This window comes from Oryctolagus cuniculus, chromosome 15 (assembly GCF_051225735.1).
Source record: "Oryctolagus cuniculus isolate XC-2025 breed Fujian yellow rabbit chromosome 15, ASM5122573v1, whole genome shotgun sequence".
NCBI classification, from domain to species: Eukaryota; Metazoa; Chordata; class Mammalia; order Lagomorpha; family Leporidae; genus Oryctolagus; species Oryctolagus cuniculus.
The window spans coordinates 4442473-4462907 of record NC_142881.1 but is presented as its reverse complement, the minus strand read 5'-3'; the positions used below and the strand labels follow the sequence as shown (position 1 = coordinate 4462907).

General features: G+C 56.8%; 1 protein-coding gene across 2 annotated transcripts in view; it reads left to right on the top strand.

Annotated features, from left to right (window-relative positions):
* DOCK1 (dedicator of cytokinesis 1) overlaps positions 1–20435 on the top strand; it is a 493657-nt gene that overhangs the window by 396688 nt on the left and 76534 nt on the right. For both annotated transcript variants that reach the window (XM_051833503.3, XM_008274844.5), the window contains exons 31-33: positions 1997–2097; positions 12318–12376; positions 18511–18659. In XM_051833503.3, the coding sequence (XP_051689463.3) occupies positions 1997–2097; positions 12318–12376; positions 18511–18659 (309 nt within the window). The remainder of the gene's footprint in view (positions 1–1996; positions 2098–12317; positions 12377–18510; positions 18660–20435) is intronic.

The window sequence follows — 20435 nt, the reverse complement described above, 5'->3', positions numbered from 1 at the left end:
CCTTAGATGTTCCCCATAGATGTTCCCTGGTGCATGCCGTCTCTCTCCTCCTTTATAGTCCTCCTCCGCCAATCCTAACTCGGCTGCCCACACGCCGAGTACGCTGCTCTCCTCCAATCAGGAGCAAGTCCTACAGTTTATTAGTTGAACTGGAGGCAGCTGTGCAGAAGCTGTTTACTTCTCTCCCAGCGCCATATTGTGGGAGAGCAGATGCATAGAATAAGTCTTAATTCGAGTAACTTAGTCTAGTCCGGATTGCTCCCCACAATTGCTGTGTTTGGAGGCAGCAGGTGTCCTGTCAAGTGTGGCGTGGCCTGTGCCACGCGGGTCCCCTTCCAGCCAGGCCCCTGAGCGGGTCTCCGAGTACAGCCGGCAGTGGCCAGTGACTCTGCCCAGTGCTAGGCCAGTGCGGCCGCAGGTGAGAGGACCTGGATTCAAAAACAAAAGGAAGGGAACAGCTTGTGTTTCTGGACCAGAGCCGCCTCTTTTATCAGAAAAGAGGCCCAAAGAGCAGTGCATTTGTGGGCAGTGAAGGAGTGAGCGGTCAGAACTGGCTCAGACCCTCACTCTGCCTCGCCTGCTACCTGCAGCACTGGGCGAGTCTCGGAATATTACCTGGGGAGTGGGCACAGCTGTGCCTCCTCGGTTAGCCTTTGGCCGTGCGTGAGCCACGCCTGAGCCACACGTGAGCTGGTGGACTACAACGGAAAGCGTCCAGTTCCCGAGAAGTGCGAGATAATTGGAAGCCCAACCAACTCTTCCTAAATCCTCTAAATTCTCCGAAACCTCTGCTTCCTTCGCAGGCAATTAGCAACAGTCAGTCCCGTGCGCACCTCACTTTCTCTAACTCCTAACGCTACCTCGTTTGCTGTAATCAGTGTTATCCCTGGTGTATACACGATCAGACCAGCACCCACTCATTTCTTCGCAGGGGCATTGTTTTTGAAGCCACGTATGCTCTGTAAGCCCTCAAAATACGAACTGTGGGATTATTTTTACAGCTGTTTTCCTTAAATGTCTCGTGTATATAACATTGGTGTAGTACATCATAAATTGTGAAGATGTTTATTTATGTGTGGGGTTCCACTGAAGTGACACCCTGACAGCAGGGACTCCATTTTGGAGCACTTGAGACTCCATTCTGGGAAGGTGCCCCCCCACACCGGGAGACTCTGGTCTGAAACGAGGATCTAAAACGGTCGGACAATAGCAGTTCACCACATCACACTCGGCAGAGCACAGAAACCCCCTACACTCAAGCTTGGAAGTAAATAGGCTGCACCGGGGTTAATGATAAAAATGTGATTTGTCTATGTCCTACATGTGATTAAAACCAACACCTGGATTAATGTCAAGATTATAATTGGAATTGCTAAGATTGTAACTGGTATTGTCAAGCTTATAATTGATACTAGTTTCGCATAGGTTTTAGGTCAGCTTGACCCTGGTAACCATGTATTCCCCCCTGTTCCTAGCAACCATGAATTCCCCTCCCGATATTGTGGTTTTTGCCTTTATAAACCCTGTTGCTTTGGGCTCCAGGGTCGAGAGTTCTTTGGGGCATGAGCCCACTCTCCACCGCCGGCAATAAGGGACCATCCGATTGTATCAGCGTGTGGAGCGCCTTTGTTTGCACTCGCTCAGGTGCAACACCGTGGCAGGACACTAGCAATAGCTAATCAGGATCAGGTGCTCCTGGCAGGGTTTGAACAATGGTCAGGACTCTGCACTTACTTCTTGCTGGTTCCTCCCAGCGGCCCTGCAAGGCAGAAACCAAGTGGAAACTGAGGCGCAGAGCCAGGTCAGATCAGCTGTCCCAGCGACTTGCAGAGTGTGCACACGCTCAGTCCTGGACTCCCGGTGGCGGGCAAGCACCTTTGTGGTTTGAGAAACACTCCTGGCGTGCGGGCTAAGCCACTGGCCCACCTCCCAGCGCGTCTTTGACCCCCGCCTTAAGCCATTCAGCCTCTTAGCGTCTCTTCTTTCTGCTTTTCAGCTGTGGAACAACTACTTCCACCTGGCTGTTGCTTTCCTTACGCAAGAATCCTTGCAGCTGGAGAACTTTTCAAGTGCCAAGAGAGCCAAGATCCTTAACAAGTAAGTCTTCGTCCCGCTCAGCAGCCCCGCCAGGAGCCCCTGACGCTCTTAGCATAATGTTCCGGTAGAGGCTAAGCCAGCTTGGCACAAATTGCCATGTAGTCACGGTGTACTGAAATCAGGATCAGGAACTGCCTTTTCTAACCCCGGAATCAAGGTGTGAAATCACGGGGTTCTTCGTGGGAGGTTCAACGTTAGTGCAGTCCCAGACTATCAGCCCAACACAGAACTCACACTTTCAGAGGTAATTTCCTCCTGCCGGGCACTGTCCTCATGTCACTGCACGTGGGTGCCTGTATCGCTCAATCCTTCAGTCCTGCTTCTGAGAAGGGAGTTTCTGGCAAGAGCTGGCAGTGCTGTTGGGCTTGTCGAACAGCTCGCCGTGGAGTTAGCGCTGTTGCTGAACTGTCTGTGGCCTCCCCCTGCGCGGCAGCCAACACCTGTCTTCTTCCCAGCCGTTCTGAGCGGACGGAACCAGCCCGGCCTCGGTGCGAGCAAACCTCCAGGAGCTCCCCAAGGCCAAGGCCGTGCCTGGCTCCCTGAGCTCTGCAGCCCCGGGGCCTCCTGCTCCTGAGGGTTTGCTCCTGAGGTATGGGCACCCGAGGCTCTGGGTCCTCTCCTGCCTCAGTTTCCCTGATTTCTCCCTGCGCCCTTGGGAAGAGTTCCAGCCCTGCTCCCAGGCTGCCGAGTCTTCCTTCTTCTGCAGTCTCCCGATCGTTCCAAGGCTGGCACCCCACCCCACCCCCGCCTCCACCCCCACCGGGCCCCGAGGTCGGCGATTCCTGAGGACTCCTCAGACGATGGCAGCTGCCCAGCCTTCCTCGTACTCCGTCAGAGCGCAGCCTCCGTGCAGGGCAGAGCACGGCATCTCTGGGGAGCAAGAATTATCTCGGCAGCGGTGGACTGGGCTTGCTCTAAGTGCTCCATGGGCATTTTTCACATACGCTAAGTGCAGTCATTAAAAAAGAAAAAAAGCAGACCTCGCCATTAAGCCCTGTTTTCATCTTCACTAGTTCCAGATGCGGAGGGTGGAGCCCTGTTCTCTCCAAGTCCCTGGGCCAGTCACAGGCCCCGAACGCACAAGGCAGCATCCTGCCTGGCCGTGCCCAGCCCCAGAGCTCAGCCTGGGCTGCTTTCAGGATCTTCCAGCCATGGTCTGTAGCTGTCGCACTGGAAGGCAGCTTTCTCCGGGCTGTCTTTCCTGAGTTCGGCACCTGCTGTCTGATAACCTTTGATGGAAACAGTGTTCCTTGCTCAGAAAAGGGAGGTGCACCTGCCGAGCCACGCACCAGAACAAGGGAGGCCCCGTGTGTGTGCCCGCGGCCCGCAGGACTGCCTGCATGGTGCACCTCCTTGAGGCCTGCTGGGGACTTTGTCCCTGACCTTGGCTCAGTGTTGAGAGACAGGTGTGCCAGTCTGCACCGTCCGGACACTGGCCTAGCAGGGGGGCTCTTTGGGGCTCGCAGGAAGTGAGGTGAGGCTGCTTGTGGCCACGGCTGTCGGTGTCCTTTGGCTGCCCTCATGGTGCCAAGTGCTGTAAAACGGTAACCGGCACACACTGAGCACATCACCACACAACCCCTGCAGCACAGACGACCTCGGCTTGTCCTGGTTCACTAACGAGGGCTCAGCCTCAGCAGGTGGGATCACCTGCCCGTGTGGGGTGAGGTGAGGCGGGGATGCAAACGCAGCTCCGGCTGACTTTGGAACCCGCTCACTGCCAAGCATGTGGCGCTCCCTGGCCTTGGAGGCGCCTGCGGGGGCGGACAGGTGCATCAAGCTGAAGTCTGCCCCAGAAGAGCTGGCGTGTCCTTTGAGAGCTTCGCAGTAAAACACTTTTGTGCTGAGCACTCTGCAGGCCAGCGCGAGGAGCACCGCCCGGGGCCTCCCCTTGCTGGTGTGAGTGTTAACAGCTTCAGCTAAAACAGCATCAGCGAATGCATTAAACGCACAGGGCCTTGGCCGCCAAAGGAAACATTTGCTTCCCACGCCGCTGTGTGGACGCAGAGGCTTCAGAGCCAGGGAACATTAAACACCGCCAGCTGGTGTCTCCCCTCGGCGCAGGGCCTCCGCCTTCCCGCTCTTGCGACTGGGGTAACGAGACCTGGGACTCCCCTTGTCCCCTCCCACGGGGATTTCCTGGGGAAGGACACCTGAGCATGTCCCCAGGCAGCTCTGCAAGGCTCTGGCAGGACGGCCTTGGGCCCCCATGGACTGTACTCCATGTGGGGCGGTGACAGGTGACTGAGGACATGGTGTTCTTTGTGCCGGAGTTAAACCTGTGACCCCTGAGGCTGTGCAGCATAAACCACAGGGCAGGTGCACCTGTATTTGCTGTATTCCTCGTGCCCTTTTACACTCTGTGCCCACTTTGTAATCTGTTTGCAGATTTTGTTTCTGTGTAACTAAGCCAGCATAAGGAACTTTTCAAGGTGTTTACCCCAGTGCCTAAGTCTTGTAGGCACACAAAGTATCTAGAAATATTTTTTTTAAAACTGACTATGGGCTGACGCCTTGGCTCAGTAGGCTAATCCTCCACCTGCCGCGCAGGCACACCGGGTTCTAGTCCTGGTCGGGGCACTGGATTCTGTCCCGGTTGCCCCTCTTCCAGGCCAGCTCTCTGCTGTGGCCCAGGAGTGCAGTGGAGGATGGCCCAGGTCCTTGGGCCCTGCACCCGCATGGGAGACCAGGAGAAGCACCTGGCTCCTGGCTTCGGATCAGTGTGGTGCACCGGCTGCAGCGCGCCGGCTGCGGCGGCCATTGGAGGGTGAACCAACGGTAAAGGAAGAGCTTTCTCTCTGTCTCTCTCACTGTCCACTCCGCCTGTCAAAAAAAAAAAAAGATTATCTGGTAAGAAGGGATTGTGCCTATTCCGTGCTCAGGCAGGGCTTGGCTTTGATGCTACGGACAGAGAGGGAAGACACCTCGTGGAGGGATGTTCACAGCCTAGTGGGAGAGGCGGAGAATAAGTAATGTGTGGAGCAGTAGTTGGGACGAGGACTGAGGACCCTGGCGGCCAGCAGGGGGCCCTGCAGAGCCCAGCATGGGGAGCCAGAGGGTTCCCCGCATTGTGGACCGCCCAGCTGGCTGGGAAGAAGGCCGGGAAGTCTGCTAGCTGAGAACACTAAGAGCTGGTCCGACACCAGGCCAAGGGAAACAGTCCAGTCTCCAAGCAGGGAGAGGCGCTGGTGGTCGAAGCAGAAGGGAGTAGCAGGGCCTGGGGCTCGGGGCTCAGAACACAGCACGAGATGCTGGTGACAGTGGAATTGACCCCACAGGTCGAGCCAGTGGCTGGTTGCTGATTTGGAACATAGCGGAACAAAATGCCTGCCCTGATTTTTTTGAAGATTTATTTATATCTTTATATAAGGCAGAATTACAGAGAGGCAGAGAGAGAGAGAGAAGGTCTTCCATCTGCTAGTTCACTCCCCAAATGGCTTCAATGGCTGGAACTGGACTGATCCGAAGCCAGGAACCAGGAGCTTCCCCTGGGTCTCCCATGCGGGTGCAGGGGCCCAAGCACTTGGCCCATCTTCCACTGCTTTCCCAGGCCACTGCAGAGAGCTGGATGGGAAGTGGAGCAGCCGGGACTCGAACTGGCATCCATATGGGATGCTGGCACTGCAGGCAGTGGCTTTACCCGCTACGCCACAGCGCCAGCCCCGCACTGATCTTTTTCTAGAAGGAAAGCCCTTAGGGTCTCAGAGAGAGAGAGCAAGCACCCACATCACACCCACTTAGCAGCCCCAGGAGTGCCCCTCACTGGGCCTCCCTGCTACGCCATGAGTTCAGCCACAGGAATCTGAATGGGGTCCCTCGCCCATCCCAGCCAGCCCTTCCCCCTCCCCGCCAAGCCCGGCAGCTCTTGCCCGGTGCACAGCAGGAGACTCCGTCTTCAGAAGCCCTGCCCGTCCACTCCTGCTTGTTTGCTGCTCATCCTGGTGACAGAGGTCGGGAGGGATAATGAGGACACCCCTGCCAGAGACACTCCCCAGAGCACAAGGGAAGAACGTGGCCGAATGGGCCTCACCACGCAGAGGGCTGACGGTCACAGCCGCACTGAGGGTGAGGCTCGCCAGTGAAGCCAGAACAAGCCGCCGCTAGGACTCGAGGGCCATGATAGTAGGGACAGCTTGGGCAGGGAGGACGGACATTCCCCCCCCGGCTGCCGCGCCCCTCTCCTCCCCACGGCTTTGACATCGCTGTGGGTCAGCTCGATGGTGGACTGGGTACCAAGTGGGTCAGCCAGGAGCGAGAGCACAGAGGCGCTTCAGTGCTGGGGCCCAGGCTTTGTCCGGGAAAGAGACCTGAGCCTGGGCTTGGGCCTGAGTCAGCCTCGGCTTTAACACCCTGGGACAGTTACAGCCTCCCTGTAGGCTTGAGCGGCAGAGTCCAGCTTCAGGCCTCTGCACAGGGGGCAGGGAGCACCCCGCAAAGGCCTCCCCCCGCTCCCGCTCGGTCCCTCGGCTCCTTCTCTCCCTTCTTAGAGGACAGGTATCCCCGTGGGACCCAGATGTCACACAGACAAAAATATCGCGGCACTGGTTCGTGTGTTTTTCTTCTCCAAGCTCCTGTTGACGGGTAACTGCCGCTGTGACAGTGCTGAGGGGTGACTCGGCCATGGGGGCTGCCCCTCCTCAACAGAATCCCGCGGGAGTGGGCTCCTGGCAGGTTCCGCTCCCGTCACTCGCTCTCTGCCCCTCCGCCCTCCCTCCCGCCTTCTGCCTTGGGTCTGGCAACGTGGTCTCGGCTGACACCTGACCCCCGCCATAGCCCCGTCAGGCCCTGCAGCCGTGAGCCGGGTACATGCCGGCTCTGCCGTGTTCTACCCGAGCACAAGGCAGACTCAGCCGCACCCCGCTATACGCTGGGTTCTGAGAGCCAGCACAGTAACGGCCGGGCGTGGACGTGACCTTTGAGGAAAACCGAAGGGAAAGAACCGCTGAGAAGCCCCGTCCTGCGATGAGCAGGAAATGGGATAGATTGGACTTGTGTTTGTGCTGATTTTTTTTTTCAAGGGACTCAAATTATTCAAATTAGCTTCACTTTAGGAGCTAGAAGTAGACCCCAGGAGACAGACTGAAGGGGTAACCCTGTGCCAGCTTGGCGTGCAACAGCTGAGTGGATGCCCACGTGCGTGGGTGATGAGTGCTGCTGAGCTGGGTGACGGTGGTGCAGGTGGAATGAGGCCACGCCGGCCTGTCTACCTGGGGTCCTGTGCCCCTCTCCACCAGGAACCCACCCACCAGTCTTGCCAATTCAGGTGAAAATGCCTCCCCCCACCTGACTCCCTTGCTGTCTCCGCCTGCCCTTTCGCCACCTCACTTCCTCACCGCCCCCACCTCCGGCTGCCTCGACAGGTGCGGACTCGGGCTGTGGGGTGGGCCCTGTCGGTTGCTCTCCTTGCACCCCTTACTCTGTGCCGTAGTCAGGTTTCTGCTGCTGCACACAGTCCCCGAGGCTGAGTACTTCACAAGGAGGGCGGCTTATTCCGCCCACGGTTATGGAGGTGGAGCATTTCAGCAGTGGGACAGCAGCCCGTGCTGGGCTTCCAGTAGAGGTCCCGCCCTGCTTGCCATGCGGTGGGAGGGTGGGGGGTGGGGTCGCACATGCAAGAGAGAAAAGGGCATGCACCTGCTCCCCAACACCCGCCTGTCACAGTCCCTAACCCCTGCCACAGGTCCTAACTCAGTCTCTGGGAAAGACGTTAGTCCGTTCTGGCAGGTGGTACCCCCATGACCTAAGCACTTCCCAGTAGGTCCCCCACTCTATCACCAGTACGTGGGGGACCAGCTGCTGGCCCAGGAACCTCTGAGAACAGGCCACCTCCCAACCGTCCACCCTGTCTCAAACACTCCCCTTCCCACCACAGAACTCCAGCCAGGTTTCTCCTGGCTCCCTGCCATGCAGCATTGAGTGGTGGGACTTCTCAGTTATTCTCTCTCCTTAAGAAAAACGCTTTTCCAGTTATAATCAAAACAGCCTGGTACTGGCAAAAAAAAAGATGTGTGGGCCAGTGGAACAGAACGGAAACTCCAGAAACCAATCCACACATCTACAACCAACTTTGACAAAGGAACTAAAATCAGTCCCGGGAGCAAGGACATCTCTCCAACAAATGGTGCTGGGAAAACTGGATCTCCACATGCAGAAGTATGGAGCAGGACCCCTACCTCACACCTTACACAGAAACCCACTCAACATGGATCAAAGACCTGAATCTATGACCCAATACCATCAAACTATTAGGGAACATTGGGGAAACCCTGCAAAACATTGGCTTAGGCAAAGACTTCTTGGAAAAGACCCCAGAGGCACAGGCAATCAGAACCAAGATTGACAAATGGGATTACATCAAATTGATAAGTTTCTGTACTGCAAAAGAAACACTCAGGAAGCTGAAGAGGCAGCTGACAGAATGGGAGAAATTGTTTGCAAACAATGCAACTGCTAAAGGATTAATAACCAGAATCTATAAAAAGCTGAAGAAACTCAACAACAAAACAAACAACCTAGTTATGAAATGAGCAGGGGCAGTGAGGACACAGTGAGCGGGGGCAGTGAGGACACAGCTGGGGCAGTGAGGACACAGTCAGCTGGGGCAGTGGGGGCTCAGTGAGCGGGGGCAGTGGGGACACAGCGGGGGCAGTGAGGACACAGTGAGTGGGGGCGGTGGGGACACAGTGAGCTGGGGCAGTGGGGGCTCAGTGAGCGGGGACAGTGGGGACACAGTGAGTGGGGGCAGTGGGGGCTCAGTGAGCTGGGGCAGTGAGGACACAATGAGCGGGGGCAGTAGGGACACAGTGAGCGGGGGCAGTGAGGACACAGTGAGCGGGGGCAGTGGGGGCTCAGTGAGCTGGGGCAGTGAGGACACAATGAGCGGGGGCAGTAGGGACACAGTGAGCGGGGGCAGTGGGGACACAGCGGGGGCAGTGAGGACACAGTGAGCTGGGGCAGTGGGGGCTCAGTGAGCGGGGGCAGTGGGGACACAGTGAGTGGGGGCTCAGTGAGCTGGGGCAGTGAGGACACAATGAGCGGGGGCAGTAGGGACACAGTGAGCGGGGGCAGTGAGGACACAGTGAGCGGGGGCAGTGGGGGCTCAGTGAGCTGGGGCAGTGAGGAGACAGTGAGTAGGGGCAGTGGGGGCTCAGTGAGCGGGGGCAGTGAGGACACAGTGAGCGGGGGCAGTGGGGCAGTGGGGACACAGTGAGGTGGGGCAGTGGGGGCTCAGTGAGCGGGGGCAGTGGGGACACAGCTGGGGGCAGTGAGGACACAGTGAGTGGGGGCGGGGGGACACAGTGAGCTGGGGCAGTGGGGGCTCAGTGAGCGGGGACAGTGGGGACACAGTGGGGGCAGTGGGGGCTCAGTGAGCTGGGGCAGTGAGGACACAATGAGCGGGGGCAGTGGGGACACAGTGAGCTGGGGCAGTGGAGACACAGTGAGGACACAGTGAGCTGGGGCAGTGGGGCAGTGGGGACACAGTGAGCTGGGGCAGTGGGGCTACAGCAGGCTGTGCTCTGACAGCTGGGGAGCCGCTGTGGGGTGGACGCGGACACGGGAGTCTGAGGCATTGATCCCCTCCCCCACACTTTGCTTTGTGCCTGTGGCTGCTCCCCCAGGGTAAGTCTGGGCACTTAGGCTGTCCAGGGTGGCGCCCAGCTCTGAGCTGCACCCCCAGGGAAGGAGCTTCCGCCCAGAGGCTCTGTTATCTGGTTTCCCTGCTCCGTGGGAGCCTCCTGAGGGCGCTGACAGCTGTGACTGTGCCCAGGGCTCGCTCGGAGGCAGGCATGGACTCATCAAGAGGCCTGGGATGAAGACAAAGTGCAGATCAGTCTTGCTGCCAGGGAGACGCGGTCTCGCCCTCCCTCTTCAGTCCTGATGCTGCCTTTGCCCCAGGCCCGCGTGCCCCCCCGTGCCCCCCGGTGGGTGGCTGCCAGAGCAGCACGTGTGGCATCTGTGTGCCGCGGCGGGCCTGGCGCTCACCAGGGTGGCGTGCTCAGAGCTCCGCTGCTCCCTGCTCTCACAGGGGCCTCAGTTTCCCCTGGAAGAGAGCCCTCTTCTGGCCCAGGAGGGCCCACCCCACACAGGCCTCGGAAGGCGCAGGTGTCAGCACCAGTCTAGGAAAATGGCACATCACTCCCTGGGGCCACTCATGACCTCACCTGCTATACCCACTGCTGCCAGGGGCTCCTGTGCCCAAACCTCGGAGCATCCAGCCCCCCTGGGAGCTGAGGAAAGGAGCTGAGCCCAAGGCCAGAGCGGCACAGACGCCGACACAGGGCAGCCCAGCGCTGGGCTCTTGTTTCTGTGGATTTTCTCAGGATGGGGTGGACATCTGGGTAGCATGGGGGTGGGGATAAGCTTCAGTTCATCAAGACATGTGAAGCCGGCCTGTCTCAGGGCCTCAGGCCACCTCCGTGTAGTGAGGGTCTAAGGTGGCAGGGACCCCAGGGCCCGGGGTAGAGCCTGTGTTCCCAGGCCCAGCCCCTCTGGTGCTGCATTCTGGGCTTGCCCCAGACCTGCTCAGCTGGGAGGTGCCTCGTCCACCTGTACCCTCAGGAACCTGGGAGGGGGTTGGCACAGGTGTGCCCCTCCTCCTGATGAATGCCAAGAGGGCACCAGCCTGCCTGTGGCCACGAAGCCACCACGTCACCCCAGGGCCTGGCGTGGCGGCAGGATCCCTCTGTCTGCAGAATGAAACGCATTGGGGCACGGCTCTAGAGCGTGAGAAGCGTAACTCGACACGATGGAGTCGTATGGCCTGGGGCAATCTGGGGTGGGTCCTGCCCAAAACTGTGCTTTCCTCTCCCCCAGGAACACGGGTCCAGTGGCATTGCTGCTGGTCCCTTTGCACTGCCCCGATGGGCCCACCCCCCAGCTGAGGTTCCCTGTCATTCACTGAGCGCTCACTTGGTGGTGGGGCTGGGCTTGGGGTGATATCTTTCTTTTTTAAAATTTATTTACTTAAAAGAGTGACAGAGCAAGAGAGACAGATCTTTCAACTACTGGGTCACTCCCCAGAGAGCCACAATGATCAAGGCTGGCCCAAACCAGACCGAAGCCAGGAGCCTGGAACTCCTTCCTGGTCTCCCACTCCCACATGGGTGGCAGGGGCCTGAGAACTTGGGCCATCATCTGCTGCTTTCCCAGGCACATTGGCAGGGAGCTGGATTGGAAGTGGAACAGCTGGGACTTGAACCGACACCTGATGTGGGATGCTGGCACTACAAACAGTGGCTCAGTCCATTGTGCCAGGACACCAGCCCTGGGGGTTCTCAGAGGCCCAGCCCATCCTGGAGGGAAGGATCAGTGCTGTGGCCTCCCCCACACCGTGCCCAGATGCCAGGACAGATTTTCCCTTCCTGGGCTGTAGCCGTCTCCTGCCGTGAGTGACAGACAGGTGCTCGGGGCACCATAATGAGGTGTCAGTAGGCTGTGGCTGTTGACTTAGCAGGATCATCTGTAATCAGAGCCTTCCCTCCCACGTCGGCTGCCACCAGGACAAACGAACGGAGCCGCTCCTGACACAGCTGCTAACTGCGATGCTGTATGCTAATTTTGCAAATTATTATTTTTAATATAATCAGGTTTTTCCTTAGGCAGTAAAGGAAAAAGTTAAATTGCTCACAAACTAATAAAGGTTTATCTTCTGAAGCATCGAATTCTGTTTACTCCTGAAACACACACCTCCTGTGTTCACCCACGGGGAGGAAAATTAGCATTTATTTTCCCTGGTAAACAAAAACCAGTGGAATATTTGTCGATGCTTCTTGGTGTTCAGCCCTTCCTGGCATCAATGATACAGAGGAAGGTGAGACGCTCGGAGGAGGCCTTCCCCTTCTCCGGGGCTTCATTTTGCTGTGGGAAAGCTGCTGCCGCGTGGATGGGCTTTGTGGCCCCCAGAGATTGGCCTTGTATGAGAAGACAACCCCACGGCAGCCCTGGAACCAGGAAAACAGAGGAAGGAAATGCCTGCCCCCCCACCAGGGGAGGACTTTATGTAAGCTGCAGCCATGGGAACAGGAAGGTCCTTGAGGGTCCCCACCCAGGGCCCTGTGCATCCCTCCTCCTTCCACCCCTTTTCTGGGAGAAGTCAGCGCTTTCACGCCCCCTTCATCGGCCCCAGCGACGGAAACCTTGGGTTGCACTGACTGTTATCCACGTCTGCTTTTCCCACGCTCTAGAGAGTGACTCAGCGACTTTCCTTCCCTGCTTTCCAGGTATGGAGACATGAGGCGGCAGATCGGCTTTGAGATCAGAGACATGTGGTACAACCTTGGTGAGTGGCTGGGTACCTGGGCGGTCCCTGGTGGGTCATGGCCCTGGCCCTGTCCGCCAGTGCTGGGACATCTTTAAAGTCTGAGTGGCCTCTGTTTTCAGTAAGAGATGGAAGACCAAAGGAGAGGGAAGAAAAGCTGATTGGGGCCGGCGCCTCGGCTCAATAGGCTAATCCTCTGCCTTGCGGCGCCGGCACACCGGGTTCTAGTCCCGGTTGGGGCACCGGATTCTGTCCCGGTTGCCCCTCTTCCAGGCCAGTTCTCTGCTGTGGCCCGGGAGTGCAGTGGAGGATGGCCCAAGTGCTTGGGCCCTGCACCCCATGGGAGACCAGGAAAACCATCTGGCTCCTGCTTTCGGATCAGCGCAGTGTGCCGGCCGTGGCGGCCATTGGAGGGTGAACCAATGGCAAAGGAAGATCTTTCTCTCTGTCTCTCTCTCTCTCACTGTCCACTCTGCCTGTCAAAAAAAAAAAAAAAAAGAAAAGCTGATTGGTGCAACAGAGAGGTCGGTGGAGCGCCCCCTTGTGGCTTGCTGGCGCCTCTCGGTTTCTCTTGCATCAAACCATGGCGCTCATCCTGCTGCCACGTCCTGTGTTCAGACCACAGAACCCAGCTTCTCAAGGGTTTATTTACCGACTCACAGCTTGATCCTGTACTTAGATACTAGACAAACTGCCACCTGGGGCGGGGCACATAATGAGCTCCTGCACTCACGGCAGTAAGGGACTTGCGCATTTAAGATATGAAATCGGTGTCATTTTGTTTGTAAATAAAATAATTAGTACAGTTCACCTGTCCATTCTCATCAGTAACAGCAAAGAATTGTCTATTGAAATTTTAACCAATACAACATAGAATTCTTTTTTTAAGATTTATATGAGAGGCAGAGTTAACAGGGAGAGACAGAGAGAGAGGCCTTTCATTTGCTGGTTCACTCCCCAAGTGGCCACAACAGCCGGCGCTGGGAAGCCAGGAGCTTCTTCTGGGTTTCCCATGTGGGTACAAGGGCCCAAGCACTCGGGCCGTCTTCTGCTGCTTTCCCAGGCCATCAGCAGGGAGCTGGATTGGAAGTGGAGCAGCCGGGACTTAAACCAGCGCCTGTATGGGATGCCGGCGCTTCAGGCATAGGTTTAGCTTACTACACCAGTGCACCAGCCTAGCACATAGTTCTTTCAGATGAGCTCCTTCAAGAGAGGGCCGATGATTATCTGGTGTCTGCTCGCCATCTGTAGTGTGCCCCCTGTGAAGCTGGCCCACCCTAAGTTGAGAAAAAGCTCTTCCTACACTCACAGCTCTGGGCCTTGCTTTGTGCAGACGGGTCCCAGGCTCCTGCTCACCGTGCGGTGGACACTTGGTGGCCTCGCCCAGCTCCTGAGCTGGGCTGCAGGTGCACTGCCTCCCTCTGGATGGCCAGGGCTCTGCTTCGGTCCTCAGAGCACCAGAAGCCCACGCGGCCTGGAATGAGAAGGCCCGGCTGTGCCTCTGAGACCGGTCTCTACTGGAAGGTGGGGTACATCAGGCCACTTCACTCTCTCATCTCCCTGTTGCTCGAGAGTGCCACTAGTTCCACCAGGGCGGGGACCAGGTAGCTGCACCCCAGCCTGTGTCCTTCTTAAGTGGCCGCTTGCTGCCTGCCTTCAGGAAATTGCAAAAAAGATGCAGAACAGAGCGATGGGGTCAAAGCAGAATGGACTTGGATGCAGGTGGGCAGCTGGACCTCATCACCCCTGAACACCCCCGGAGCAGACAGGAGTGGGGTTCGAGGGCCTCACCTTTGATGTGGTCAGCAGGTACCTGGTGACCTCTTCCTGCCTCCGAGGGGGGGGACTGCTTGTCCCTCCCGAGGTCCCTGGTGTGTGACGGAGGCCCCTAGGAGTATTTCAGGTCTCTGTATTTCTGCTGAGTTAAGGATGGAGTCTTCCATGCGCATCCTTGCCCAGGAAAGGAAAGACAGAGGACCTGGGAAGCAAACCCACAGGACCCTCGTGGACAGTGCTAAAACACAGGAATGGAGAAGTCTGGGTGCTCACGGGCCCCCGGTTAGGGTCTGGGGGATACAAGCCCAGTGCGGAGGCCCCAGGCGGAGGGCACGTTGGTCGCAGTGGCTCTGTCTGTGCCTTCTCAGTACAGCCTGTCCCTGCACGCGCTCCGTGGGTGTCAGGACTGGAGTCGGCTCAGCAGCCCTCCAGGAAATGGCCAGGGCTTCGCTGGTGACTTGGCTGTGACAGCCACAGGGCTCAGAGTCCAGGTGTTGGCTCTCGGCCATCAGAGGCCCTGCGGAGCTCACAGCCAGGAGCCTGGTGGGCCCCGTCCTGTCCTCTGTCTTGCCACCATGCCTCACCCCTGGGGGGAGGGGAGCTGCTGACTCCACTGGGAGTTTCCCTCCTACCGTGCCGGCTCTGCAGCCTCAACCTGTGTCTCGGGGGTCCTGGGCTCCCGTTCTGCAGATGAGGGGGGGGCTGTGTTGTCGAGATCCTTACAGTGCTGAGGCCCAGTGATCTGGTGACATTAAGATCCAGTGATGTCAGCAGCAAAATGTTAAAGTTTGCAGAACAGGAAGGTTCGTTGTAATTAATCGCTCTGTGTTCCTTCTTAAAACTGTGCTCCGAGGGATGCATTTGTCCTTCGCCCTGGCAGTCCAGATGGTGGGCCTCAGGCCAGGCAGAGACCGCGTGTCGCTGCAGCAGAGAGGGAAGCAAGAGAAGTGGAAGGGACGTGCAGGGGGAGGGCGTGGAGGGCGCCGTGGTTCCGTGCTGGACCTTGGAGAACCCAGAGCCTTGGAAGAGGTGACGTGACCCCTTGCCCACCCCGCTCTGGCCAGCCAGGCTATCAGCGTAGACTCACAGGCCCTCGGAGAGCAGCCTCTGTCTGGGGCCATGCTCCTTGATCCTTCCTAAAATAGAGTGACCACCTTCTTGTGGGCTGGTCAGCATCCTCTCTCCAGGACACGCTGCGAAGTCACGTAAATGCTTTCTCATGAAGATCCTTCTTAGGACCAGGCTCGATCAGGATTCGCACATCATGTAGGGGAACTAGCGACACCCCCAGCCCAGGTCCCGGGGGCGGGTACATGAGAAATGCCTCCTTCTTGATGGACAGCTGCTGCCCCCTGCACAGCTGGCCTGGGTCCTGGAGCCCTCGGCTCCTGTGGTGGTGCCACGTGACAGGGTCCCTGCCAGGCATAGAAAGAGTGTCCACACCCAACCCTGGCTGCTGCCGGCCGGGGTTGTCCTGGTGGAGGGTGCTCTGGCCTTTCCAGTTTGGGGTGAATTGTCTGATTTTAAGCATTTTTACTGTCACATCTGGAGCCCCAGAGACTGGCCAGCGCTGAAACTGGTTGCTACCTTTCGTGCCTGTTTGCCACCAGTGCAGTGAAGGAAGCGGGGATGGGTCCTGCCTGAGTCTCTGCGCAGTTCCTCTTCCAGGACCATGGGGAGGTCCTGCCTCCTGAGGGGGCACGCTGGTCTCTCTCTGATTTTCTGTGGAATTTTAATTAATGCATTTAAGAGCCACCATCAGAGAGGACTCCCATCCGCAGGCTCACTCTCCCCAGATCTCTGGGGGATGAGCAAAGCCAGAACGCGAGAACTCAGTCTGGGTCTCCCACATGGGTGGCAGGAACCCAGCTACTGGAGCAGCCACCGCTGCCCCCCAGGGCCTGCGTGGTGGGAAGCTGAGTCAGGAGCTGCATCCCCGCATCAAACCCAGGTTCTCCCGCTTGGGACACAGCATCGTAACCTGAGCCTAACCTCCAGGCCAAACGCCTGCCCGACTCAGGGTTTAGAAGCCCATTCAGTGAGGTGATTGTGTTGACCTTGTCTGTCTTTATGCCCCCAGAGGCTGGTGAGTGCTGGGCACTTTAGATTTGGGGTACGGTTAAGAGAGCAGATTTCCCCCATTCCGTCCTGTCCCTGGCTGAGAGTCTGTGGTTAACACACAGGATGTGTGTTCTGCAGCTTTTCAGCCGTGAACTTGCCTCTGGCACGAGACTTACACCGTGACCTTCTCCCCAACGATCGCTCTTCCTTTATCTCAGAAAGGAAGGAAAATCGCATGGCCTACACTGCAGGCGCATAGTCTACACTGCAGGCGTCACCTTAGTCCTCCTTGATTCCAAACTCAGGTTCATCATGAAATGTGAGCACCGTGTGCCCCAGGGGAATGCAGCTGTTGAAACAAACAGAAAAAAAGTGACTGCCTGAGAGCCAGGCCACCACCCTTGCTCCCCTCGGGGCTGTGGTGAAGTTCAGTCCCCAGCGGTCCCACTGCCCATGGGCCTCAGCTGTACTCCAGGGCGTCCTCCCCTCCTGTGGTAACTTACTTTTCCCATCCCCACTTGCACAACCACTTGTGTGTCCCTCCCAGCTTGGGGTAATGAAAAGTGTCGGTGACGGAACTTTATGACACTGGAATCGTGGCTGATGAGCAGTGCCCCGTCACTCTCCTCTGTCCTCTGAAACCTCGGCGCTGACATTTTTCAGGCATAATACGGGGAAGTCTCAGCTGAGGCCTCCGTATGACAGCGTTTTCTGGAGGGTGCTTTGTAGAAGTTACATGCCTTCCGGAAACATTAAGCACTTGGGGAAGTGAGGAGAATCAGATGGTTGTAGCCGTAGTTAAAGTGTTAATTATTTAGGAAAATAATAAAGTTTTAATTGTATTCAAATCCATTATTGAAGGTGTTGTTTTGAGTGTGTGTGTCCACCCGAAAACTTTAGACCAATTATTAAATTATGTATTTCCTTAAGTATAGTTATTTGTAATAACCAAATGAGTGCAGTCTCTCTATAGAAATCTGTATTGGCTGAGTTGTTAAGAAAACTAAATTCTCTTGAATATCGTTGAGTTCCTGACCATGTCAGAAATATTAGTAAATATTTACAGAATAAATCGCCGACGTTAACACGGTGTCACGCGTAACGCACCCGAGTGTTTAGTTTCTTCTGGGCTCCCCGTTAAGTGCTGGAAACGAAGCGATGCTGACGTGTGGTGAAAAGAACAGAACCCAGAAAAGCCTTGCCGGCGGCTGCTCTGCCCGGTCCCCGTCCCCTTCCTGTGAGCGCACAGCGTCCCTGGGTGACAGGTGGCTGCTGTCGCTTCTCCCACCACCTTCTGCTCACTTCAAGCTCTTTGTGAGCTCACCCGTGTCCCCCTGGGGCTCAGGAATTTAGCAGCTAGAAGCTATAGCGTGGGGCACCGTGGCAGCAAAAACCCACCCGAGCAGGAGGGAGAGGCCCTCTCCTGGCTCAGGCCCGGTGCTGGAGTCTCTGCTGGGCCCGTGGGTTTCCCCCAGGGACGCTGAGTTAGCGTCTGAGTCAAAGACAAGGCCCAGAGGAGTAGGAGAGCAAGATCTCCAAGAAAACAACTGAACTAGAAATGTGTGCAGACAGCCGGTCTGTTTTTATTTTAGAATTGTTGCATTGCCAGTGGTGCGTTTCCGGTACAGAGAAGTGGGCAGAGTCTGAATGCCATGCAGAGGTCCTGTGACAGGAACCCAGGACCTGGGTTCAAATCCTGTCCCTGCATCTCAAGTGGTTGGCCCATTCAGCAGCCTTGGGAGTAGCCCAGCGTCCCTATCCATGACACGGGTTAAGGCGCCTGTCTCCCTAGGCTGTGAGGGCACCATGTGATGATGTTGCTGCCGGCTGTGCTACATAGCCAGTGCTTAGTGAATGTTTGCTCTGTTTTAATATTCGTTAGTAGTCACCATGGCAATACTGTTTTTTTTAAAAAAAAATAACATGAAGGTTTACTGAATTTTAAATCCTATCTGGACAAGATACATGAGACAAGATTAATAAATCCGTTCCTCTAATAAACATTTTCATCTCCAATAATTGCCGGGGAAGGTAGCTGTTCACACTCTGCGGCCGCTGCTTTGTTTTGCTTCGTGTGTCGTCGTTGGGGTGTTCCAGACCTCTCTGCGCATTATCTACGTGGGGCCCAGTGGTGGGCGCCTCTTCGTGAAATGTTGCAACCAGAAGGGACCCAAGTGACCATCTGCCCGACCCCCTTGACGGGTCCCTGTTTCCAGCAGGGCCCCAGTCAACATCCCAGCCCTCTGTATTGTTTGGTCCACCTGCATCCTTTTGGGATCCCTTCATAACTCTTGAATAATACGTGTCTTTATTCCAAGGTCAGCACAAGATAAAGTTCATTCCCGAAATGGTCGGCCCCATCCTGGAAATGACCTTGATCCCCGAGACGGAGCTGCGCAGAGCCACCATCCCCATCTTCTTTGACATGATGCAGTGCGAGTTCCACTCCACGCGGAGCTTCCAAGTGGTGAGAGAGCCCGGGGTGGGGGACGAGCCCCGGGGGGGGGGGGGGGGACGAGCCCGCCCCCAGGAGAGCCCCGGGAGGCGGGGGGGGGGGACGAGCCCGCCCCCAGGAGAGCCCCGGGAGGCGGGGGGGGGGGGGACGAGCCCGCCCCCAGGAGAGCCCCGGGAGGCTGGGGGGGGGGGCGAGCCCGCCCCCAGGAGAGCCCCGGGCAGGCCTGGCGCCGAGGGCGTTGAGTGAGGAAGACCAAGTTCCCTGGAGCTTACGACAGACAAAGCTGTGATTTTTCTGGCCGAAGTAGCTCTCGTGCTTAGCACTCATCTGTGGGGAGGGTTGGTCTCAGCTTTTGCTTACGTCTGTCTGGGTTTGTGTGTGAATTCACTCCTCCATGGAAGCGTCTCCCCTGTGCCCCTAGAGACCCTAATCAAAGACTGTTTGTCATATCTCGCAGACTGGCGGCTAGTGGCAGGGTTGTGGCCCTTTGAAACCAAAAGTCTGCTGTTACCCTTTTAAGTGTGTGTCTGGGTGTTTGTCGCATGCTTTGGGATGGATGAGAATTGTCCAAAAAAGGGTGTGTGAAGTGCTTGCAGCAAACCGTAACCACACGGAGGGAAAACCACGTGACTGAGACTGAGAAGGAGTGGTCTCTTTCCCCGGATCCCAGGAAAATAAATTTGTTCACACATATGCACACGTGTACACACAATGTGTATATGTGCACACGTGCATGTAGTGACTTTTTAAGACATTTTATTTATTTGAAAGGTGGAGAGATAAGGACAGAGAGACTAAGATCTATTTGCTGGTTCACTCCCCAAATGGCCACACATCGTCCAGGTCTGGACCAGGCTGAAACCAGGAGCCAGGAACTCCCTCCGGGTCTCCCACGAGGGTGGGTACCTGGACCGTCACCTGCTGCTTTCCCAGGCGCATTAGCACGGAGCTGCATCAGAAGATTCACCCCAGAGCTGATGTGGGGTGGTGGCATCACCAGTGACTGTTAACTCACCGCACACAGCACGCGCCCGGTGGCTTTATCTTTAGGCTTCTGATGGCTTGGTCATGACGCTTAGGAGGAGCATCAGGACAGCCCAGATGCAAGGGGTCCTCTAAATTGAAGGCTGCCTTTAAAAGCTACTGGATGGGGCCGGCACTGTGGCACAGCAGGTTATAAAGCCTTGGCCTGCAGTGCCAGCATCCCATATGGGCGCCAGTTCAAGACCCGGCTGCTCTACTTCCTATCCAGCTCTCCGCTATGGCCTGGGAAAGCAGTAGAAGATGGCCCAAGTCCTTGGGCCCCTGCACCCACGTGGGAGACCTGGAAGAAGCTCCTGGCTCCTGGCTTCGGATTGGCACAGCTCCGGCCATTGTGGCCAACTGGGGAGTGAACCATTGGACGGAAGACCTCGCTGTCTGTCTCTACCTCTCTCTGTAACTCTGTCTTTCAAATAAATAAAATAAATCTTTTTTTTTTTAAGCTACTGTAGTAATCCAAGTTACTGAAATATACTCTGCATTTTGCATCGATTTCTGGGGAGTTTTGAGAGCAGTGCTGTAGTGAAAGGAAACCAAAGCTGCACCTTCCAGGTCGTGTGATTTAAAGGGCCAGTCCTCCTGACCCCTCTGCCCTGCGTTGCCTCCGGGAGGTGGGGATACTCAGATTCTCGCTGGTCAGCCTGCATCGCTATTGCATGAGGCGGTGTCCACACAGAACAATGTCGCTGATGCCTCAGACAGAAGAGAGAGATGCAGAAGAGAGGGACTGTCCGCCGGCAGGAGGGA